This window comes from Aptenodytes patagonicus, chromosome Z, assembly GCF_965638725.1.
Source record: "Aptenodytes patagonicus chromosome Z, bAptPat1.pri.cur, whole genome shotgun sequence".
Lineage (NCBI taxonomy): Eukaryota > Metazoa > Chordata > Aves > Sphenisciformes > Spheniscidae > Aptenodytes > Aptenodytes patagonicus.
This window is the reverse complement of record NC_134982.1, coordinates 43,011,697-43,037,208: the sequence shown is the minus strand read 5'-3', so window position 1 is coordinate 43,037,208 and position 25,512 is coordinate 43,011,697. Positions and strand designations below refer to the sequence as shown.

The following is a 25,512-nucleotide window of genomic DNA, read 5'->3' as shown; positions in this document are numbered from 1 at the left end:
AGATTTGTTTTTAAGAACTTGAACATATGCAAGACAACAAATTGTACCTATTTTTCTGTTGGTTGTAAAGAAAAGCCACATGAAAAAGCATAGAAGATGAACAGTAAATGTTTTTCCTGAACAGTCATAGTTGTCTGGGGTTTTTTTCAGAAGCATTTAAGTAGTATTTCCAAAGATTGAGAAGCACTGATGTAAAAGCCAATGAGTACAATTAAATTCAAAACATGACAAATCCAAACAATTCTAAAAATAAATCCAAGTTTCCACAAAAGTTTCTTTTTCTTAATAAATAACTCACCATTTTTTGACAATACTCACCTGTATCCTGTAAATTTGAATTCTGAAAGACTTCTGATGTGCAGATGAACTGTATTCTACTTTTAAAGCTGGCAGATAATTCCTTCTGATAGGAATTTCATTTGGCTGTTGAATTTTCATGTTCATTCCGTTAGGAGTTAAACATACCTATTGTATTATTAAAGAAAATTCAGTATGCTATGTGTTTCAAAACACTGCTTTTTATAATATACTTTAAAATTTACACTGTTCATTAACATGGTAAAGATAGCTTTTAAAGTTTTAAAATGAATTAGGTAAATCAATCATCTCAATTTTCACTGGAAGTTTCTTCAAAGATAGCAAAAGTGATACATTATCTTCTTCCTGTGTGTACATGTAAACAATAGAATTAGAGAACTATCAGTATTACCAAAACATTAGATTCCAATGGAATAATCTTGTTCTCTGAAGGAGTTAGCTCACTGTAATCTTTGAATTCTTGTTCTAATTTATCAGTCTGCTTAACACTCATTGGTCTCCATCTTGACTTCTTCTTGGGTTTTGTCTCCCAAACCACATCAGAACTTTGAAAAGAAAACAAAGGACCAAGAGAGAAAGATTAGCTATTTCAAAACAAGTTTTACCTACTGTAGTATGGTTTTTAATAGGTTATAACTACGGAATGAGAAACCACATCATAAAGTACTACTGTATTAAATAAAAGTGACCCAAATCACCCACTGCCTTCTTGGTACTAAGGGGAAGCCAGTCTCTCCAATATAATGCAAAAAAGCAAACAGCAAGTCTGTATAACTCCCCACTTTGATGAAGATGGGTAAGTAAGGATACTTAATCAGGAAGCTCAGTTTCAACAGTACTGCCATCCATTATTCTACAAGCTCGATGTAGTTTTCTGCATATACTCCTGCATGTATTTTGGCATAGCTGAATTTACTAGAAATTGAAAACAACTTCAAGTCAAGACGAAATGCCTCCTGAACTGCCTCTTATTTTTGATAGCTAGTTTCTTCACTCTTTCTGTCTAAATCAATAGATGGTGATCTTGCTTTACGTTTCCTCTACCAATTTTATGGTGGGGGTTTTTGGTTTTGTTTTGGGTTTTTGGTGGTTTGTTTTTTTTTTAAATGGTATCCCAAAATCAGTTCTTTTATTTTGTCTCTTACTTTTATTATTAATAAACCAACAAAATAATTAATCATCCTTAAAGGGCACTGGATTCTTTTCTGCTTAATTCCACTGTTTCTGTGAGAAGCTCTTGTGTCTGATTTCACCTTACAGTCAAACCGAAGGCACAAACCAACACTATCAGACAGGTGGAGGGTGTTTCTTCTTTTCACAAGTTACTGTATAGCCCACAAACACATAGCTTTCCAGACACAGCCCCCTAATCCAATCCCTTTTAGCTACATCTGTGTCTGTGTTGAGATACGTCAATGGCAGAACCACCAAAAAAAAAAAAAAGGTGAGCTAAAGGGCAAAACAACAGCTACAAAATAAGAGTACTACCTTGAAATTGCTGGGAGCTTTCCCTTCCCCCCCTGCCTCCATGTGCTGTGATCCCAGAACTGGCATGGTGAAACTTGTTTCTGCATCAAGTTAGATACAAACTGCCTTTTTCGTTCTTTTTATAACAAGACATTCACAAAAGGGAACATTCTGAATAATAAGGTTTTCTTCACTGTACCCAAGGAATAATCTCTCATCCTCAGAAAGAGCTTCCAGGAGTGTGACGTTCACCCAGGGTTTAACAAAAAAACAATACCAACTGTAAGTACTTCTAGACTACTGACTATGGATGACTGCTTCCAGAAAAACACTGATTCGGTGAAATCTCAACACTACTTTGAATTTAGGCAATTAGCTGCCACTTTTAATGGAGTGTTTCCACTGTCTGGAGCTCAGTTTCTCAGGTGAGGGCAAGGATTGGGATTTTCTTTGTGAATGATAGATGTGAATACGTGGAGTATACATGTATGTGAAGTTTTTCCTTGTTTGTTTTGCAGTGCGGTACAAAGAATCAATCACGAGAAAAAACCCTCACTCTAGCAACCTCATGATACGAATATACAGAAGTGTGTGGATTATGGCAATGACATACAAGTGTCCCTTCAGCATTCTAAAAAGCCTCTGTTTGAATATATGATAGCACACATTTCTTAAGCATTACATAGCTTCTTTTCTACTTCCCTCTGAGATGTTATAGTAGAAAACCTAAACTATTAGAGCCTTGGAGTCACCATGATTTCTCATTCAAAACTAAAAAGAACTACAAGCTGCTACTGCATCAAAATTTTCAACACAATTCAGCAACTTGTTTCTGTAATGAAGATAGAAAAATCCACCGACAAATGACCCACAGACCTTACTCCTTAAAACTCTATTGTCACTCCCCAAACTACACAGACAGGAAATACTTCTGTTCAATGTATTGGGAAGTTTGCCACACAGACTTACAATTATGTTTTGCAAAAACACGTACATCCAAATACAGAAAGCATATGCATTAATACAAAACACAGTGCAAACATTTCTCTTTACAACAGAAAAACATAATGATTTAGTTCTAAATACACTTATCCGGACCTCTTTTTCCTCTTCCATCGCACCCCAAAATGAAATTCAGTGAGTGAAAATACCTGTAGTTAAATATTTCAGATTGTTGCACACAAATAAGTTACCTTGTAATTCCAATGTAGGACACCTCTTGCTTTGTATAATTATTAACCAACGAAATACCAACATCTTGCAAAGACAGAACAATTTCTTGTTCTGCTAGTTCTGCTTTTACACTTTCGTATGTCAATTTAAATACATTCTCATCTTCAGTGATCAGGACAATACGCTGCAAACCTTCAAAAAATGACACTAAATAGACTACTTTTCTACAATCCAGGCTGAGTATTTCCATTTTGTCCTACGAAAAAGAGAGGAAAAGCTTTTACAACTCTATTCATCATCCTACTCCAAAAGCAAATGCAGAAGTCTTAGCAACAGGAACAACAATAGAAGACATTTTTTAAAAGTACAGGAAAATAATAAAAAATTTAATTATAAATTTTACAGCACTCTCTCTCTCACACACACACACGCTTCTGAACTGAAGACAATGCTTATTGGCACAAGGTCCAGCAAACAGTGTTGTTACTGCTCTGTGTTTGAACCTCATATATGAGATTGCTGATCATACTCATTACATAGGGAATTTTATACATACACTGATGAACAGGATAATAAATTAGACAGCACTAAAAGGAGATTTAGATAATAAATGTACCTCTTTTGGGGTAATTTCCTCAGTTCTATTTCCACATTTCCATTTCAATTTTCTAGATCCTGCTGGGTCCGCCCAAGTATACAGTACTGCGTTATTTGGCTGAAGACAGTCTTCCAATTCACTGAGGGAGCTAGAACAAAGTAATATTAAATTAAAATGTCAATGAACGTTTTGTGTCAATGACTTTTGCATTCTAGCATTTCAACAAGAACACTTTAATTATTTTTTCAAATAATGAAATTGAAAACTTAAAATAACATTGTGCATGAAAAAACATGCACAAAATCATTCTCAGCAGAATAATAAAAATAGTATTCATACTTCAAAATACATATGTATACTTTAGAAATAAAGTATATACAGTAGATTTTAAATACTCATTTTCTTCCCCACTTGTGATTAACAGGGAAACATTAATTAGAGGAAAAAAAAACAGGCAGTGGAGCTTACGAGCTGAAAGGAAAATTCAGGATTTGTGCTGCCTAACACTGATATTCCAAGAGAAGAAAAGTACGTTCAAAATCTGTTGTTTAGGTAAGGTTTGCCCTATATGATTTGCTGAAGGGAAAAAAAGTGCAGTGTTTAGTATCCGGATATGGTGGATATTTTCAGACAAACAGATTTTAAACTGCATTCCCCCTCACATACAGTTAAAAACTGGCAGACTTGTCTTCTACAGCTCTCTCTGAAAGGAGCCTACCCCAGGAGGTGAAGTGGAGAGGGAGGTGCTGATCTCTTCTCCCAGGGATCCAGCAATAGGACATGTGGGAATGGTCCAAAGCTGCGCCAGGGGAGGTTTAGACTGGACATTAGGAAGCATTTCTTTACCCAGAGGGTGGTCAAACACTGGAACAGGCTTCCTAAAGAGGTGGTTGATGCCCCATGACTGTCAGTGTTTAAGAGACGTTTGGACAATGCCCTTAATAACATCCTTTAACTTTTGGTCAGCCCTGAATTGGTCAGGCAGTTGGACTAGATAATCGTTGTAGGTCCCTTCCAACTGAAATATTGTGTTCTGTTCTATCCTCCATAGTTCATTACAAGAGTTCCATATATACTTATTAAACTTACACTAGGGATGCCCAAAAGCCAGCTAAAAAGATAAAAATTACTAATCTTTACAGATAAAAAACAAACCAAAGAATTGACTGTATTCTTCAGACAAACAGGAACATACAGCTGCAAGCTTAATTTGACCAGCAGCTCTTCCACTTTCCAAGTAAAAATCTTTAAACAACACTGCCTTGATTGACTGAAAGTAAAAAATGGTAGAGGCTGTTCAGCTTTTAAAAAGAAACAGGTCAAGAATGCTGTAGCTATGCTTACACTTAGCACTGCACAGTATCTGCATACAGTAGCAAAGCATTACAAAGACATTCCAGCTGGAGAACAGAACCAGTATAGCTGCATGCAGGTGCAGAACCAAATTTTCACTGATTGCAGATAATTCATATTTGTTAAAATAATCTTAGTTTTGGTTTGGCTTGACAAAGTTTATGTAACTACCTACCCATTATTCAGTCCATTCCCTCATCTCTCCGTAACTTTTTAACCCATTCTTTCAGCTAAATCTCAACTAAATATGACAGAACAGTGAAAGTCTCAAATCTAATTACATTTACAGCTCATTTGTTACTTATTGTGCACAGTCAGCACCTGCACAGTTCCATAAAAGCCAAACACATCCTTTGCCCCCACCAGGAATGTAAAGGAATGTAGAGGGCAAAGCCACAAAATTCATATAAAAAGAAACCAGAGAGCTTCTTTAGCTCACAAAACAAGCTTCTTTACTTGTAGGAACAGGCAGCTACCACTACATAACACTGCTCTGTTAACAATTCATTCTCTTCTATTTATAAAATGAGATTTTTGGGTGCTCTGACAAAATTAGACAGCCACTCCTTGAAAAATAGGCTTCTTAAGAAATAGGCATGCTTACAATACATGAAATAACAGTTCACATGTCTCCATGCAGACATCCACACTAAAACTCTTCTTACATACCTTTGTCCATACTCAATAATTTCCTCTTTAGTATGGTTTATCAACAGAAATGGAGCTGCGCCATCATGGTAATTAGAAAAGGTAATCACTGTAGAATGTTCAGTCAGGTTAACATCCACTGTAATTCCTCCAAGCTACCAGATGTAAAAATTACAAAGTAAATAACAGTGGAATGAATTTCTAGTAAAGCAAATTAATTTAAATATTTTGGAAAACTTTTACTCTCATAAGATAAAACCACCAAATAGTCAAACAAACAACCTGTTTTAACATATCTTTAAAATATTTCCCTGATCTAACTACTAGGTAACAGGCATTGCACTTAGTAATCAAAACTATGGAGGAGTTCTGTACTGTCAAAATTTAGGCTGGTAGTAGAGGAATCTTCCTTGAACCATTCATATGCATTAATGCCCTCCAAAACATTCTACTATTAAAAACACTCATATATTTAAAAAACTACTGCTAGATGACACTATATGCAACACAGAAGTACATTTAGTGGAATCGAAGTTACTTTTCAAAGTAACTTAGTGTAACTTTAGAACTAATGTAAATACTTCTCAGCCTCAGCTAGAGAACACTAGCAAAACAATCTCTATTTCAGCTTCTGTAGATCTGCTTTGCAGAGAAGCGCTTAAAACGAAACACCTACTTATACCTGTGTGTGCACATACAGGAAAGAAAAAGCATGAGAATAATACACTTGCATATACATAATCTTTTCCCCAGCTAAGGTTTTGCAATACTTGATTGTATGGGAAGGCAGAAAGTTTTGAGAATGCAAATGAAACAGCTATTTATGTTGTTTTACCTAGTTTCCAAAGGCAACCATTTACCTTGTTGTCCAAATGCAGTAGCAGACAGTTTTCTTGCTTATCAAAATTTATCTTCTTTGGGGGGAGATCAGAATTTTCAACTCTAACAAGCAGTTTGTTGGCATCATTTTCAGGCCAAAAGGGAATGCACTAGGAAAAAAAAAAAAATCAGCTATTTTAAAGCAAGTGAGAAAACAAACTAGATGTTAAATGGCATTCGCTTTAGCCCAAAATTCATCTACTAAAACTCTACCCAAATGTGTAGTGAGTTGGATCACAAACTCTATTAAAAAACCTAAAAGTAATTACTTACCTGAACACAATAAACTGAAAGGAAGTCAGAAATAATTCAGACTACAGTGAAGAAATCAAGGAGTTAGGGAGCTAAAAGTGAAAACAGTAAGACTTCATATTCACATGAAGAAGTATGTTTAAAATGGATAATGTATACAAAATCCAGAATATAAAGCTGAGCATGGCTACAACACCGAAATGGCCAAGCATGTTACAAAACAAACAAACAAAAATAAACAAAGAAACCAAAACCAAAAACCAAACAAACAAAAATAAACAAAGAAACCAAAACCAAAAACCAAACAATTGACAAAACTGTTCTTCCATTAACACACCTCTTGCCAAATAAGTATAAATTACAAATCAATCTTATAGTGACAATCAATAACAAAAAGGGATATTAGCATAAATACACCCCATAGTAACTTGAGGATGCAGGACATCAGCATACTAGCTGTTCTTTCGAAATACTTTTTTTTTTTTTTAATATATATATGTAAAAAAAAAATATATATACACATACATACACACACACATATATATGTAGGCATAAGACATATATAAATAAAGTATGAGGCATTAGGCAGCTAAATCAGACAGCATGTTCTGCTATTCACATCCACAATTGAAAACACAGCCATCCTGGTTTAAAAATCCCACAATCTCTCTTCAATAGTTTACACACCAAATGGATAAGAGGAGGAGGCAGGGAAGACACAAGTTTTAATTGTAACTAATGAAAAGTTTCCAACTAATTAAAGAGTCCTGCCACGGGAACCAGCTATGATTACAATAACTCTCAACCAAGTCTGTTGAAAGGGCCAAAGTCTGTCTACATAGACCAGTTTTCCTGTATTTCAAACTGTTCACCTGCAACATCCAAAACTTCAGGAGCATCTTTCTCCAATACAGGTTAAGAAATGAGATGTTTATATTTAATTGCGTCTGAATCCTAGAATTAAATCTTCAATGGTGAAAGACTAGTTCACCAACTTACCATGCCACTAAGTTCCCTTTCCCATTGTTTCTCACACCACAGGAAGCAGGAAGACAAAGGAAAAAATATAGTTAAACAGCAAGATTGAAGGTGTTATTTACATCAACATGTATCCTACAGACAAAGGAAATTTAAATTGTGTTGTAAACTACCATAAACATAGCAAGTATGTCTCAACACAGAAATTAAGAGAGCTCAAAGGAAATTCAAGGGGAATCAGTCAACAGTAAATGAAAGTTTAAAATCAAAACCAAAATAAGTAAAAAGAATTGGCTAAAAAAGAAGTTACAGAATCAACCACAGAGAACTGAAAAATAAATTTTTGCAATAGTCTTTAGCCACAGAATGTGTCACAAAATTATGCTGTTTCGAAATGTTTTGCCACACACTTGCTAAGTGCTTCACTAGATATTATATTTATACAACAATCTCCATTCCATAATAGGATCTTTATATTTAGCAGTGGTCTCATGTACAGTCTTTGGCAATGTTTTCTTTTTTTCTTTCTCTAAGGATGTATGTTGGTCAACTGTCCCGCGCTATACCTAATTCGAAGGACTGTCCTTGGCAAGCCATTTCATACTAATCACTGTCCAACAACTTCTATTACAACCTTTGAAGAACAATGGATTTTTCTAAAAATAGTAATTAAAGTTTCTGAGAGATTGACTGCTTTCCAGACAGGGAACATGTCCAAGAGGAGATGGGTTCTACACAAGGATTGCTTTTTTCCCTGAGAAGACAGGCTATCTGTCACTAAGAAAGAAGAGTGGATAAAAAAGAAAAGCAGCAGAGAGGAGTCTGCTTAACCTAAAATGACAAAAATAGAATGGGGGGAGAAGGGAGCAAGCTGAGATATGAATTAACATTTCACCAAGCTTGTTGTTTTTTTGAAGATCAACCTAATGTAAAAAAGTGAGAAGTACTCAAAAAAATCACAGGCGTTAATTAAAAAAAAAAAATCTAGGTTAGCTGGATAGCAGAGTTCTGTATCTCAAGAACAGGATCAGATGGGAACTTGTTCCTGGAAATCTGTCCTGGATACCCAAAGACAGACCAATAATGGCTGGACTCTACCTAGATTTAGAAGAGATAAGAAACATATTGGATTGAGCAACTGGGTTACAAATGAACAACCCTGGCAGACTTAACTGTCACAACACAGATTTTTAGAGAATGCTTATCAAAAGGGAAAATATTGACACAATGTGGAAAAGCAAGCAATTTTGGGAGTGAAGTTTGGAATAATTTAGAAGGTGATACAGATTCCTCTGTTGACCTCTACTACTCCATTTGATAAACTGCCATACCTAATTTTTCAAAAGATATTAGGAGTGATCCTAAAACCTACAGAGTCCTCCTTTGATACTTGATAACTGAAAGGAGACTAAGATCAATTAATACAATTATGAAACACCTGAGAAACAATGATGCTTGCAGGACAAGCTAGAAAATTCTGTAAGCATATCAATAAAACAGCCAACACAGGAAAACCACAGATTATACGTGTAGCAATGTATTTGAACTTTCAAAACTATTACCTTTGAATAGTTTTTGCAGAAAATTTCAAAAGTTCCTGTAAAATAATTCAATTTATTCTAATAACAACTCTATATCAAATACAAACCACAAAGCACCAAGTAATAAAATCTGACTGTATGTTCTCAGAGCAAGAAGTTAGATATGAAGTGGCCCATGCCACTACACATGAACCTTTGTCATTTCAGAGCTTTATCAACAAACTAGATGAGGAATCATGCATGTAAAGAACCCAAAAACTATGTAGAGTCAAACAAAAGTTTGGTTCAGAGGAACATAAGAATATTAGGAAATAGAACAAATATGTAGGCTTATGCCAAACAGCCTATTCTTGAGTAAAAGCAAAGAAAATTTTTTGAAAGTATTGATAAACATCATGGGAAGCTGAACTGACAAACAGTTAAAGATCTAAACATCATTGTGTACACTTAACAAAAATCACAACAGAAAAATGACAACAAAAAGCAAGCAAAGTAGTACTGATTTAATAAATTGAAATAATGATATTTAAATGGTATTTCTCTTCCATAATCATTAAAGATAAAACGCATGCTTAAGGAGTATGTATTTAAGGTACCAAGAACGTAACAAAAAGATCTGGTTACGAATGTGATTTAAAATATTCTTTTAACTTTGGTATTTTAGTTTGCAAGCATTTTTGTTAACCCTTTGGAGTATCTACAATGTTAAAGGAAAGCGAGAGGTCCTCCAACCGCACTATTTGTTAGGCTAATCTCTGTCTCTGTTTTGGTTACGCTCTCTTCAAGACTTATTGGAAGGGAAGGAGGGACATTTCACTCTTTCCCGACGGCAGTATGGATCACTTTCAGCGTTCATAGACCTCCAACACTACCCCAAAGAGGCACTGCTTTTTCTACAGGTCCTGAAGGAAGGAATGATGGCCTCAAAACACAGGCAAAACGTAATTGTGGGATACTGCAGTGCAAACAGCCAAGCTGCACGCCCAGTCTGCAACAGTCTAGACCTCTGCAGCATAGACAAAAGCATTTCCACACCATTTGGCCTGGTGACCAGTGATCCCTCTCTAGAAATGATGCATTAAGCACTGAAAAACAGTAGTGAGACTAGTCCCAGAAGAAGAGTTAGGAGCTATCTCAACTGATCCACGTGAGGGATTTTCTTCCTATGTGAAAGTGGCATGACATGTACCAGGTCAGCCAAACTACTCTATCAGAGTGCAAAAACTGATGTTTCAGTGCCACTGCAGAGAGATATAATATAGTAAGAGTACAGGTCTTTTTCTCATACTATTTATAGAATCATAGAATAGTTTGGTGCAGGTAACAGAGAAAACATTCCAATTACAATGTAAACCAGCTTTACAGTATGTCCTAAAGCAACACTTAGAAAAGGTAACAGGACACAGATAATTTATTGAAAAAGCATGACATATTCAGACATTGTCACTGAACACTATGCATGGCTCATATTTTCCATCAGTGAGTGTTCAAACCAATTTTTTTTTCCTTAGAGAAACAATTCAGAATAGCTTCCTTTATAAGTTTACCTGTTGCAAAACAATAGGAATCCACTTTTCCTTGCCTTCTTCAGCTACTTCCAAAGTGTATTTGCTTCTATTTGAGATCATAAAAAATGGAGTGAAAGTTACAATTCTAGTAATATTAAAACTGCTGTTGTTTATGGTGACACCGACCTGTGAATAGAAAGACATTGTTAGAAGTACGCTGTTCTTTTCTTACCTCAATTATATCTCCTGAAAGTAAGGAATTTGAAAGATAAATTTAACTCACTTGATACTCCTTTTTATGACTCTTGCATTTCACAGAACCATGACTTCCAACAGTGTCCAGTGAAAACTGATCAGACAGTTCACTGTCAGTTACCATAAGTTGCACCTATGAAGAAGGACCCTGAATTAATTCTCAATTTACAGACACTGACATTTAAAATCATATATAAAGTATGATATATATATATATAAAGTAAAGCCTATATATATAAACATAAACATAAGTGCATACTGGACATACTGGTGTTTCTATTAAAAAGTCAAGACATAACAATTGCCAGCATCATCTCACAAAGGTATCTTCTACCACCCTTAGTTATAAGCTATGTGGAATAAGCATTGTAAGTGTAAGATACTCCAGAGGAAGTAACCACATAAGGATCCTTTCCAAAAGTTATCACAATTAAAATCTCAAAGGCAAATCACCACAGTCTTGTAATCTCTCTCGTATCATTCATCCATCAGTAATATTCAGCATTAAACAACTCACATAGCAGACTCAAATGGTAAACAGCATCTTAACCTTAGCTTAACTACCAACTCAGACCCAATCTACCAACCACCACTGCAAGCATTCATTTTTCAAGTAGCATTCATTTTCCAAGTCCCACAGCTTTACATTTCTTGCACAACTTCTACGTCTTATTTAGAATAAGGATCTTTATTGATGCAGTTTAGATGGAATAAAGGGAATTCTTTTATTTAGGAAACACTTCTTGGGGAATTTTATTCCTCTCAAAGATGAGATCTCTTTCTTAACAATACCTTTGATAATGTAGATTTCCCATCTCAAGCATATCTGACAACACACATATTCTGTCTTTAGACATGAGATATCGTAGATTTCATGCCCTTTACAGAGCACAGCATAGTGTAGATAACTTTCAAAGTGTAAAAATGCTTTCATACAACAACACAGGGGAGTACAGAGCTGTCAGGTTTTACAAAATATAATACCTTGTTATTTTGGAGGAAGTTTTTGGGCTGGAAAGAAAAAAGGAGCGGCTTTTTGTAATCCGGAGGATGCTTGCGGTGAATACCATCAGCTTTGTATTGCAACATTCGACCAGTTTTATTTACCATCCAGTACGGACTGTGAATTGCTATAACCATCTGCCCAGTTGTGTAGGTCACGTGGACAGCAATATCCAGTTCAGTCTTATCCAGCTCTGTGATGCAGCAAAACGTCGTGAAGCTGATATCCGGTAGATTGCTTTTTATATGGTACTCACTTTTCCAATTTTGATCAAGATAGTTAAGCAACTGCAAATCTAGTTTTGTTTGATCCAAGACTGCATTATGAATCTGGGCTGAACATCCTTCTTGTAAAGTGTCGTATTTGTTCCCATTTCCCTTTAAAAAAAACCCAAACAGTGTACATTTACATGAGTCATAGTCAAAATTCATATCAACTTTTATTTTCTAGCTAGCTTTGAAAATTAAGATACAAGTTATTTAGGCAAAATTTTAAAATTCTTATTATGCTATTTAACTATGTTGTGTTCTTAAACGTCTACCTTAATACAACATTTTACAGAAAAAACCTATGCATGGTCATCAATATTTAACACACACACACACAAAAAAATCTGTCACCAAATTCAAATACATAAACATGCCTAAATGACAGATTCCTCAACTCAGTATTTCTTTCACTAAATTTGTAAGAGACATACAGAAAAGATCCTGTTACTTCCATACATTTGGTAGAGGCCACGGTCTTTAGCTCTAGTAATTGTGCATTTGTGACAAAATTTTATGATTAAATATGTGAAAATAACATAAAGTCTGGCACTAGGCTGCAATTCAAGCCAAAACCTGGCAAAAAGGCAGGCCTGTAAGAATTTGTTAAAAGCATGCTACTGCTAAAAGTCAGTGACAGTGACAGCACATAAAATGCTACTGTGGGCTGACCCACTTATGTTGCTTGAGGCAGTCATAATTCACAGGAAAAACTACACTGTTTAATTAGGCTCAAGCTGCACTTGAGCAACAGAAAGTGACTCTCTCACAGGGCTGAAATTGTACAGTGTAAGTTTTACTTTGCATATGTATCTAAAGTATGACTTATTACTAATGATTAATACCACCACTTTTCACATTCTGGTACTGTTTCATTTCTGTAGATACAGACTTGCCCTTACAAGATCTGTAAACTTGCTCCACAAATACTCTAACAGAAGCCCTTTCTTTTAATATCCATTTATAAACATATTTCAACCAGCTGGTCAGCTTTCATATCATAGGTGGGAAACATCACAAAAAATTTAAACATTAAAGAATTACCTCTACAGAATAAGTTATCTGGTAAGGAAGAAGATTGCGGAGAAGAACAGAAGGCCATAAATGAACAACATATGGAAAATCCCATTGATCTTCTGCACATAATGAAGATGTCAATGTGTCTTTTACAGGAACGATATTGATGATAAGTGAGTGGTTAGTTGACCTCACAGACTGGCATTTCCTTTGTAATAAACTGTCAACATTTTTCATAATTTCATCAAATGTAATTCCTTCACACATATCATAATCTCCATCCACTCCATTTTCATTGGCTAGTGGTTGCAAACTCAGTATGGATCTGCAAATGAAAACATTTTTTAAACACTCCATATGAGATTGAATTTTTCAATTATGAAAAAGTACTATGCAACACTAACATTCTAGTATTATTTGGATTTTAGAAAATTTCTGACAGTAATTCATTGCCTGTCTTTACCTTGCTTAAAGGAGGAAGCAAAAGGTAGTTTGGATCCCAAAAGTTCATGGAATTGTACCACTTGGGGGTTTTTGTTCCATACCTACAAATAGTTCCCTTGCAAAGAAGGGAGTGTTGGACACTCTTATGAAGAGGCTACTGAATTCCCTTACAAGTGCTGTTATATTCCTGTTCCAAGCAAAAGGTCTTGATAAACAATTCACTCCTATGACAGATCTGCAGAAAGTGCCCTTCTTCCCAGTCACATAAAGCATCAAGTTTATGGATTATTTACACATATGGCTTTTGTAAGGCAACTGCTTTAATCCAATCAGATGCTCCTTGACTGAAAATTTTTCTTAGTAAACATTTCCTGACTCCCTAGTGGAACTCACCCATATATCTGTGCAATGAATCAGAATGTCACTAAACCTTATTTAATAAAATACAGATAGTTAGAAATATTAATGAACTTACATGATCTACAGTAAAGTGTAAGTTATTTAACAAAAAAGATACACGGCCATCATTTAAAAAAAAAAATGGGGAGAGTGTTTAGGGGAAAACAGAAGGAAAAAGTCTCCGTAATAATAAAACACAATCAAAGCAAACTTATCTGCCTAAAAGTTGGTGACAGTTCAGCTAAATCGTACATACAAACTCACTGCAGTTTTAAGTGGGTATTAGCTTAAGGTGCTAATAGCGTAGCTATGCTGGAAGCCAAGTCTCTCTAAGGTTGACAAGTCTTTTTCTACATCTGTGATAGAGTTTAAGTGTATTAGTTTCTGTTTTTTACTTCAGAATCACAAAAATCAAAAGAAGCCTTTAAAAAAAAAAAAAAAAAAAAGCTGTAATACATCACTAGATATCACTCCAGTAAGAAAAAAAAGTCTGTACTGTGTTGATAACAATCACTGTGTTCCAGAAGCACCTGGGCTCGGATTCTTAAAGTAACTTAGCAAATTTAAGTTGTTCAGTAAAATGGATTTGAAAAGACTTACAAATCAAGAATTAAATAGTATTCTGTTTAACTCAGACTAGATGCTCTGAGAAGATCCTACCCAACAATGATAGTACAGTATTAATTACCGTACTAGGTAGCAAAGGGAAAAAAATTTTTTTTAGTGTAATTGTATGGATACAATAATCAACAATATATAAACATTTTCTATAATAAAAGAACAATGCAGTAAAGTACCTGTAAGAGGACAATGGTATGCTGAATTCATTTTCTGGTGAAGCCGTCCCTAAACATCTTCCTTCCTCAAAAATATTTAACGGGATTGAAAAATGATTCCTTATCTATGTGAAATAAAAATCCAGCAACATACATTAGGAAAAACTGGAAAGATAAAGTGTTTTGAGCCTAATAGAGCACAGAATGAGAACTCTCTCATTGTTCATCTTACCTATTTACCATTCAAGGTCAGGTATTTCAAAAGAACTGTCTCTAATACCAGCAAATCTCCTTAAATGATCTGGTTGTGCAGTTTAATGCTATATTTTAATTATGAAATTAACACATTAGCTGTAAAATTCTTTTCAAGGAGAAACATAAAGCCCTGTAAAACCAAAGACCAGTAAATCTGAACTATGTAATAACTTTCCAAAGAACTTTCTCCTAACAATATAACAGATACAAGGGTGTGGGGGTCAAAATCCACATGGCAGAAAACACAAGGGAAGTGAAATATTTATTTAAGGTTAAAACCATCAACACCCATTATAATTTGCGGGGGTATATAGTTCTCTTGTTCTTTGCAAACATTATTTTTTATTAGCACTGGAAAAAAAACCCTAAAATTTAATTTAGGGAAGAATAAAACAGTAAATCTGGTTATTAACCAAGTCATAAACCACTCTGGGCAAAAGCAGCAAATGAAATGTAACAGGGACACGGTCACTACAGAACACTAACATAAGGACCATCGCTGTACTTCTAAACTATATAATGTCTATCAAAAATACTATTCAGTCAAAAAAGATATATGCTCAAAGGGCTCACCCTTCATCTGACTTGGTACTAAATTTGCAATTCATGTATCAATGGTACAGGATGAAGAAAAAGAATCCGATAGAAGGATAACCTTGCGGAACCAATGTAAGGTTAAGAGAGGTTTGATCACTTCACACAAAGCAAATACTACAACAAGACTGAAATTAGAGCTAGTAATAGAAATCATCACTGATGAATTATCCTGATCTAAAATCTGATCCATTTCCACCCCCACCCCCTGTGTTTGTCACTTTGAAAAAGCTTTTTATTCTTGAAAATATCTTCTAAACTACCTTATAATACACAACAGCAAAGTTAGATGAATTGTTCAGATAAGTTTTTAAAGTATATTTTTTAAAATGTTTATGTAAAGACTACAGGATCATTTTAATTCATTAAAAAATTAAAATAATAATGAAATTATAATGCATGGAAATACAATAACCTGAATAGGAGAACGTATAGTTATCATCTTGCTTCCTTCAACAGTATCAATTTGGCAGACAATAGACCTTTCAACACCTGATTCCTCGTGTCTCACTCGGTAAATACATCGACCCACTTTTGTCAATGGAATCTTTTCCACAGTGGAATGATTATGTGGACCTAGAATTTACAAGATGAGAAATGAAAGACTCAAAAGGAGCATAAGGATACATTTGAAAGACAGAAATACAGATTCAATAGAATTTTCGGTATCATTCAATCTTTTAAAAAAAATTTATAGCAGATAAAAAGTACAATCACTACTTTTAATATGCCAATCTTGCAGTGTTACTAAAGAAACAGCAAAGATTCTTTTTTCGCCACAGGAGAAAGAGTAAATGAGTCTATTACTCAAATATTTAAGTGGGTTTTGCTGCTACAAATAAAATTAGTGCCTGAAAAGAAATGTTTACAAGATGTAATGGCTTATCAACAAGGTACAGCTCTTCTATATTGTGAAAACAATTCAACTAATAAATCATATGGTCAAGACCAGTTTGAAAAATCAGTTTTGGAAAACTGTCAGTTACTACAATAATCAACTTAAATTGTTAACACATACACCATTAAAAATAGCTAAATTTTACTTCTAGCTTTAACTATGTTTTACATTAAATTATTTAAAACAATCTTTTCTTAAAAACATCCCCCTTAAGAATAACTTCTTCTATGAAGACACATATACAAGGCCTCAGAATTCTACCCAAAAAAATTTATTTTGGGTGGCTCAATTTTGCATTAATGTGTGAATACAAACAAAAATATCTGATTGCAGTAAAATTATGAAATAAAGATTAGTTATCTAAATAATTCATCATAGTAGAAAATTTATGCTACAAAAATTAACAAGCATGATACATGTAACTTTTAGCTGCGAAGACTAAAGCAGAATTTCAAATACGGCCACGCATCTAGAATCCAAAGAAACACTCCTTTCATGTTATTTAGTCCCCAATACTTATTGACTTGTACAAGATGCAGTATTATGCATCGTGCAGTATTTACAAAAACAGAAGATGTATGAACTTTGGAACTTACAGATCTGAATGTAAAACCTCTTGCTACTCAGAGTTGTCATTGCTGTGAACTGGTCACTCTCATTTTTAGTTCTGACAAATTCCATATTTAAATTCTCTCCATCTCTTAAATGAAATATTTTTGCTCCAAATTCAACATTAAGAACACTAAAGGAATCGCTAGGCGAGACAGTGATGGGAAGTCCTAAAGAATTTATTATTACAAATGGTGCTCGGTCTTTTTTGAAGATGTCTGAAGTTTGACTAGCTGCTTCAGCAAATGCCTAGAAAGCAAAGTATAGATACAAAACACAGTTATGCTGAGTAAGACTTCATCAAGACGATTTGTGCAAACATTCATTTAACAATTCTGACACTGCATAGTTAAGTAATCTTTCTTACCGTGCCCAAGTTACTCAACATTTGTAGACCACATTTGGACAGTGTAATGTTCAGCTGGTCTTTTGAGGAAACATTTATTACTGTTTTATATTCCGGAACTTTGTAGTTTTCCTCCTCTGCATCTGATTCAACCAACGCTTTTTTAGCCTTCTTCTTCATCTGCAAGGAGATTTTTAAAGATTCTTATCTGACCACTCCTGTAGAAGCAAGTTTCACCTCAAGACTTTTTCTATCCCTTTCCTGCTTCTATGTGCTGCCATAGTTTTCCATATTTTGTTCATGTTTTTATTCCCAAATAAAAACAAAAGAGGGAGAGAATAAAGAAGGCAAGAAGCAAAAGATGTATTTCAGAAGTCAATGAAATTCCAGTAACAGTAGCTAACTTTATGATTATTCAAAAATGAAGTACACTTACATAAATGCTATATAAATGTAAATGCTATATGAAAGCATTCATCTTAACATACCTAATACCACTGTGTAAAAAATATTATACATAATTATTTCCTGTTCTTAAAACAGTAACCCCAAATTTAGTCTTTATATGTTTCCATACCAAATACTTATTTTGTATGTTTTCATTTGTTTGAAGGAAAAAAAATAAAAGTCACATGGAATACATTTTCCTGGCCTTCAACATTTCTGGAAATTATCTATTTCCAAATGCTATATTTCAAATATGGGCAAGAAGATACGATGTTTGACTCACTATCTTCTACCTTCTCCTGCACTAGGTCTCACATCTTTCTGGAAGATTCTTAGGAATATTTTTAATAGCGATTTCTTAATTGCAGTAACTCAGTCCATAATCTTTACCCTCCTGAGGCCATTACTGTAGAAAGTTGTTTTGATAATGACAGTCCTAGGAAAAGGGCGTTTTTTCCATTCTGAGCAACCTTCCAGGCTAAAAATACTTGAAAAGTTTTGAAAAAATCAGAAACCAATGCAATAAAACAGTTAAGACAGAAGGAGACGGGGAAAAAAAAAAAGTAACTTCCTTCCTTAGATAAATTCTTATCTACTTTGAGACTAGAATCTGGACTATTTCCTTATGAAAGAGAGAACTGAAGTGATACAAGCACTATTCCCACAGTGCACTTTGTGCTAGTCAGTAACAGGTATCAGTTTTTCCAACACGTTTCTACTACAGATACTACTGTGGAATGAGATGAGGAGTCTTCTATCTTTCCAAAGTCACTGAATGCATAATGACCTAACTTTAGAGAAACTGATATAAAGCCATTATGATTATCTAGTGCAAATGGAATCAAATCTTCTTGCCACCTGAAAGTCAATATTATTTAAGAGACCTGTGAGTCGGGATCTTCACTTGTGCAAGAGCTGGTTTCATTCACTAATTGGGAAAAAAGTCTCAGTAACCAACAAGAAGAACAAAATTATTAGCTTAGTCTCAGCAATGAAAGGTGCAGACCATTCGTTTTTTCTAAGGTACTGAAATGCAAGATGTGAGTTCAGTTTTGGAAAATATACCTTGATTTCAAGAATCCATGGTTTGAATAAATCAGTCTTCTCAACTTCTAGTGGTTCAAGCAAAGGTTCCCACACCCCAAACATCTCGTTAAAATAGTGTACCTATCAAAATGCAGAAGTCAATTAGGAAATCACGTAAAACTGTTAAATCAATGAAAGCTCTACAGATTTTAAGAGACTTAAAATTCTGATTTACAAGTATATTAATTTATTTGGTAATATAAAAGATTTATAATCAGATTGCACTTTCAGCTCCCACCATAAGATGAAGCAAATGCATTAGAGAAATAAATGAAGCAGCTAAGTCTCTACTGCAAAGACCCACTTCCAAATAAGTGGTATAAGGTGTGTCACTTAAAATATAATTTTGGCTTAAACTGCAGGCACTGGAAGTCTAAAGCACTATAAATAAGGAAGAATCTACCTACAACCACCACTAAATTTTATGTCACTAATGTCCAAATACGAGGCAGTTTGGATGTTTTATGTACAATACTGGTACCACATAATATTTTATAGAAATGACACATGAATATATTCTACTGTAATCTTAAATTAAGATTGTCAAAGAGCTTTAGCTAGTTGCTACTCCAAAATTTAATACTGATGCAACAGGCCTTTAGGAACTTGTATAGAGTGTAAATGTGAGATTGTGTAACACCAATTACTGCCATTAATACATTACATCTAATGCATTAGATTTTCATTTCAACTATCTTAACACCTCATTCCTGTCCTGCTCCCACAACATGTATCTGCAGGAGTTTAGTCATCAAATATATGGATTATTTTTCTTTTATTGTGTAAATAACATAACAGGTTTAATATCGTAAGAAAACTTTCTCATGTAGGATTCCTCACCTCTAGCTCAAGACGAGAACGTAGGTTGATTAGAGTACTCCAGTTTTTGACTTCTCCAAGAAATGAGGCATTGGCTAAAAGCATTGGTACAGTTCGGTGCCCAACCCCAGCTTCAAGTGTTAGAAAAACAGATTCTATATTCATTTTCAAGGACTCTCCTGTGGGAACCAGTTCAGCAGTTGGATTTGTATCTTCATTTTCATTCGACTCTTCAAGAAACCACATTTTTAGATTTTTTATATCTTTCTTATTCCACAAGTCTGGAGGAATTTCACTAATCTCTTCTTCTGTTGTTTCTGCAGTTTGATAAAGGGCTGATGTAATAGTAATTACTGTGTTTATGATTATTGGTGAAACCTACAAATAAGAAGTTGGAATAATTGGAAATGAGAAGCTAGTACATGAAACAGTCAGCTACTTTCAGACACAAAATTATAAAGAATATGTTACACTAACAAAACACTTCTGTTCTCTACAGGCTCTTACATTTGAAAACTCATTCCTTTCCACAAGCTATAGTTCAACCTGTTCAGATTTTCAACCCCTGCCTTTCTTCCAGATGGGAGCTTTCTAAACTACATCATCCACTGCTCTATCTGAACACTTCAAAACTTATCTCTGCACATCAGGCCATTTTGTAAAACACAGATTCCAAAACCAAAGCGTTGTGACACGATTGTTTATTTTTAATTCTTTTTATTTTCACATGCTAAACAGGTAGGTGACCTGATGAAGAACAGAAACAATTCCCCACTTCAGTCATTCCTCATTTTTTTTTTTTTTTAAGAAACATATCCCACAAGCAACTTCAAAGCCTTCTGAGCAGGAAATAGTAGAGAACTAAAAGACACAATAAAAGTCTACCTACTTTTATTGTTAGAGATTTAATCGTTAGATCAGCAGTCTGTGGATTAGTACCTGACTGTTTCATTTCAAAGAAGAAGTCACAAGGCTGTAATACCTATACAAAAGAGTGAAAACACACGTTAAATAGAGAAAAAAAAACACTTTTAAAAATCATATACTTTTAAATACTACAATCAAAAGTATCAAAAAGTTACCATTATTCAGTTCTTCAAAATTAAGAGTAATCTGAGCACTAATAACATGCTCAAACGTAAAGAAAAAAGTATCAGAAACATCACCTCAGCCATTCTCAATCATTAAAGATTCAAATGTCAGCTAGAGAAAATGCATTACACTTCAGTAACTCCATTCTTTAGGTAAAGTCTGCATTTTAGGTAAATGTCTTCAAATACACCTCATCATCATGCCTGTGACTTTTGAGAACCAGACTTTTCGTTAAGGGCAACACAGCAACAATAGTTACAGTTTTCCTGAATAAAAATATCACTGTTTGAATCACAATCACTCAGTTCCAGCTTTATTTTACAATCAGTCCTTGCATACTCCCACTTGTCATGGTTTACCGAAACCAAATCTAAGGTACACTATAAACAAAATGATAGTGCCATGTGATTAATAAAGCACTCAGATGTAGTTAGACTCTACTGATACTATTTTCCTGTATTGACAGGAAAATTTGCTCTCCAGTCCCTACCTGAGAAGGTAAGTCTTTCAAAAATGGTAATTTCAAACCATGTTGATTTTACAATCTTTCCTGACATCTCTGTCCATATCTGAATCAGATGCTGGGTGCATAGAAACACCCTGAATCAGGTTTACAACACTTTTTCCAAATGAGTTTGATCTAACAGAATTTTTTGTCCATATCATTGTTTTATCCTCTGCTACTCAAATTATATTTTTTTTTTCCTCTTCTGTGTTACAGCCAGGAATGAAAAATAACATATTCTTCTTTAGACCAAGGTACATGTCTTTAGACCAAGGTACATGTCAGAAACGTACAGAAAGAATCTCATCACTTGTGCTACTCTAAATCCAGAGGCTAGTTTCCTGGGTAGCTGGGGAAACCTATTCATCAGGAGGATGAATTCATCCATCACTAGTGTCACCAAAGTAGAGGCAATATAAAATCTTCACATCAATATCAGCTTTCAGAAATCTTGTAATCTTCATATAACCTCATATCATACATTTTCTTTCTTGACTAAAGGCGGCCATGGAATGTCATCTGAATCTCTATTCCTCTGATTATTTTCCCAGACTGAAATAATATTTACAGAAAAACTGGGTTCAGAGGCTTCCTTACGTGCATGTTTTCAAAAGGGGCAGTTATGCTGCTACCTGCAGAGAACATCATCTTTTTTGATGTCTACTACTCTCTCAAGAGCTTTCTGAATCTTTCAAAGATACTGTTTCAAGCATCAAAACTAAGGTCCTCTTTATAGCACAAGCATCCCATCAGATACAGGTCTTTTTCTCTGTTTCTACAGTGTGAGATAAGAGATTCTGGCAGAAGATATTCCTGTAAGAGGAAAAGCTTGGTGTGAAGCCTTCTAATTGCTTTCTACAAAGCTATCCACATTTGTGCCACATTCGCCAGCTACGGAAATGGAAGTCAAGCAACTCTGCATTGTGTTGTGGCTACCAGTGCAAGTGCATCACTTTCTCAATGGCTAGATTGTTAACGGATTAAGGCAATCAAAGACTGTGTCTACCCAAGAAGTAAACTGAGCTGCTATGAAAGTATCTGATAAGGAGATGAAGTGGAAGTCCCAGTCCTTTGTGCTTATAGCTTTGGTCTTTCCTACGTAGCTCCATAAAGTAAGCAGGCATTAACGCAGAGCTGAAAAGACTCGTTCTTCAAAATTCATCTGTGGCCTGAGGACACAGATAACAGTTGGATATACTGTCAAATTGAACTTTTTCTCTGATACAACAATATCATTACAGAGTTAACTGAGGTATAGTCTGCTGTAGAGACAGAAAAGCTGTAAGAAATTCCAGGAGGCAATGCATTCCCACCTGGCCAGTAACTAACAAGTCTGATTCTGTTGCCAAAATATACATAGGCAGTTTTAATATAATGGATCTATGGACCTTAACACAAAGGAATTTATGAACGGCATAACGTAAGTAATCTACTTCATAATACATACTCCCCATTCTGTCTGTGACCCTTTGTTATTCACTTACATAGCTGTTTAATGCAAAGTTTCAGACTGAAAGTATTCCAAATTTACTACATTGCATTTGAAATAGTGTACACTCATAAAATTCTATTTATTTGGCTTACATGGGATATAAGAGTTTATTAACATTTTACTCCTCTGGGCTCTTAATTTTAGCTTGTCATACAAAGCAGATCTCAAAGCCACAGATCAAGATGACGCTTTTGGCATATCAGACAAAACAGAACAAAATCAACAAAATAAGTTAGCCACAAAATTTTACTCGTATGTCTGTAATACACATTCTAATGACGAAAGCTTCAGAAATAACTTGCATTCTAGTAGTGTAAGTTACACAGCACCTTTTAAATACAAACTGGATGTTTGCAAACTCACCGTAGTAATGTTTCCTTTCCTTTTTTCTGGAAGAAATGGGCATGCTTTCATTTGTATCTCTTTAACAGCAGCTGTCATGCTATACCTTTCAGGGCTATTTTTAATGAAGACCTCACACTGTGTTGTAACCACCAATGCAGGAGCATCACTTCTTGTTAAATCGGCCACAAACACAATCTCTGGATTTTTAACAACAATGTTCATTTCCATTGTAGATACAGGCTGCACAGGTGCTTCAAAAATATAAATTAAATTAGATGAATTGTTCAAAGATTAAATTGTCATTATTTATATCTCTCATAATTTATAGAGAAGTTTTAAAGATTTAGTCATAGAGAAGTTTTAAAGATTTAGTGATACAATCTAGCACAACTGGTGTCAGAAAACCTGTAGATCCCTGCAACTGACTTACTTCTAGGCTCTTCACTGGAGATACAAAACCATAAAAGCTCTAATTACCTTCAGATACAACAAAAGATTCCACAAAGCTTCTTTGTCAAAACAGAAAGGATAACAGTATCACCACTATTATTACCTCTGACATCAGCTTCACTAAATATCTACATCAGCCAGCTATGATAGGGTCTTGTGAAAATGCTGGACACATTTTCTGCTCTCTGAAGCAGCAAAACACACATTTTTCCATAGGACAATAATGCAGCATTTACTAGTGCTTGATGTAACCATCTGCAGTACCAATATACTTCTATGTAAGACTTCCTAACTCGTTTAGATTATGTTCATCTACTAAATAATCACAGCAGGCCTAGCTAAGGTGGACACAACTGAGATATTTAAGGTACAGGAAAACAAAAAACAGGGACTTGCTTTGCAGACCTGATGTGAACTACCTGTGGCCTGGAAGCATAAATAGCCCATTTCCTGCTCTGATGCTCTAATGGACCAATTTCTGATGTCAGACATAGAGTCCTGCACTAGAAAGACCAACCTGGGCGCTCAGGCTAAAAGCCTCTTTCCTGATGTAGGGAGAAACACACATCAGTGGACAAGTGAAATGACAACATTTCTAGGCAGCAATATCTGGCAGGCTGAATTCATATTTAAGCATAATATAATATGCTGCATCATTCTCAGGAAGGATGAAAATTATGATGGTGGTAATCATCATTATAAACTTTGTTGAAACTGCAAAGACAGCCAAAGAAGCCTAGAGAGTGCCAGCTGTAATTGTCCTCTCCCATTTTATTTTATTTTAGACATACATTTTTAGGTATTTCCTTTGTCTGGTAAGACAAAGCTTTATTTGGAAATAAAGACCAAGGGACATGAACCAATTTCATGATGCAAAGAAAGAAACATCAATGGTTAAAAGAAGCTGTTCTATACACACAAACACAGAAAATAGCATAAAAGGAGTATTATAATTTTTAAAATAGTATTATAATACCAAAATTAAATGCATATTCAAATACAATGTTTTAAATATTTCCAGTATATACCTTGCTCCTTTAAAGGTAATGACTGTTTGAGATTTCTCTGTGCAGCAGCACTTTCTGCATTAGCCTTTAGGAATATATCTGCAACAGTAAGTAGAAACTCCATGCTTGCACAAAGGTATATCTCTTGAACAATCACATCAAGAACAGTGCCATCTCTCCCCTGCTTATAGCTTATATCCACCATAACTTTCTTTTCAAATCCATGTTTCATTTCCACCATCCTGAAAGACCATTAAGGCGGCATTTAACGAAACAATAAAAAACCAGCCACAAATACTGAAAGACACACAAGATTCTCACTCCAGCTACAATACATTAACAAGAGTGAATTTAAAAAGTAACATCAAAAATTTTAAAACATGACCAATAAAAACATTAACGTAACTTCTATAAAACTTCAAAACTAACTGGACTCCCATACAGTGGCAACTAAAGCTGTTCATAATGTTAACACATCAAACCATCACAATTCCTTGTTTACATATCAAAAGTATTATACTTTACTGAAGTTTGTTACTCTTCGTGAAAAAATCTGTCTTACTTAGCCAGCAGTTTATTAAAGCTGAAAGTGAAATTTGTTTCTATATGCATTTATTAATTTCATATTTAAAGTTTGTTTTATTTTGTATTTAAAGTTTGTTTCTAGCATTTATATTGGTCTCTCATAAACA

The 25,512-nt window shown here is 34.7% G+C and overlaps 1 protein-coding gene across 2 annotated transcripts in view; it reads right to left on the bottom strand.

Annotated features, from left to right (window-relative positions):
- Positions 1–25,512, bottom strand: part of VPS13A (vacuolar protein sorting 13 homolog A) — a 115,116-nt gene that overhangs the window by 31,117 nt on the left and 58,487 nt on the right. For both annotated transcript variants that reach the window (XM_076363272.1, XM_076363273.1), the window contains exons 38-56: positions 24,842–25,062; positions 23,382–23,614; positions 20,819–20,911; positions 19,951–20,307; positions 19,090–19,191; positions 17,599–17,757; positions 17,219–17,480; positions 16,140–16,300; positions 14,897–15,000; positions 13,284–13,581; positions 11,955–12,350; positions 10,999–11,103; positions 10,755–10,901; positions 6,418–6,546; positions 5,579–5,712; positions 3,575–3,704; positions 2,979–3,214; positions 710–863; positions 319–465 (exon numbers count right to left, since the gene is read on the bottom strand). In XM_076363272.1, the coding sequence (XP_076219387.1) occupies positions 319–465; positions 710–863; positions 2,979–3,214; positions 3,575–3,704; positions 5,579–5,712; positions 6,418–6,546; positions 10,755–10,901; positions 10,999–11,103; positions 11,955–12,350; positions 13,284–13,581; positions 14,897–15,000; positions 16,140–16,300; positions 17,219–17,480; positions 17,599–17,757; positions 19,090–19,191; positions 19,951–20,307; positions 20,819–20,911; positions 23,382–23,614; positions 24,842–25,062 (3,568 nt within the window). The remainder of the gene's footprint in view (positions 1–318; positions 466–709; positions 864–2,978; positions 3,215–3,574; positions 3,705–5,578; positions 5,713–6,417; positions 6,547–10,754; positions 10,902–10,998; positions 11,104–11,954; positions 12,351–13,283; positions 13,582–14,896; positions 15,001–16,139; positions 16,301–17,218; positions 17,481–17,598; positions 17,758–19,089; positions 19,192–19,950; positions 20,308–20,818; positions 20,912–23,381; positions 23,615–24,841; positions 25,063–25,512) is intronic.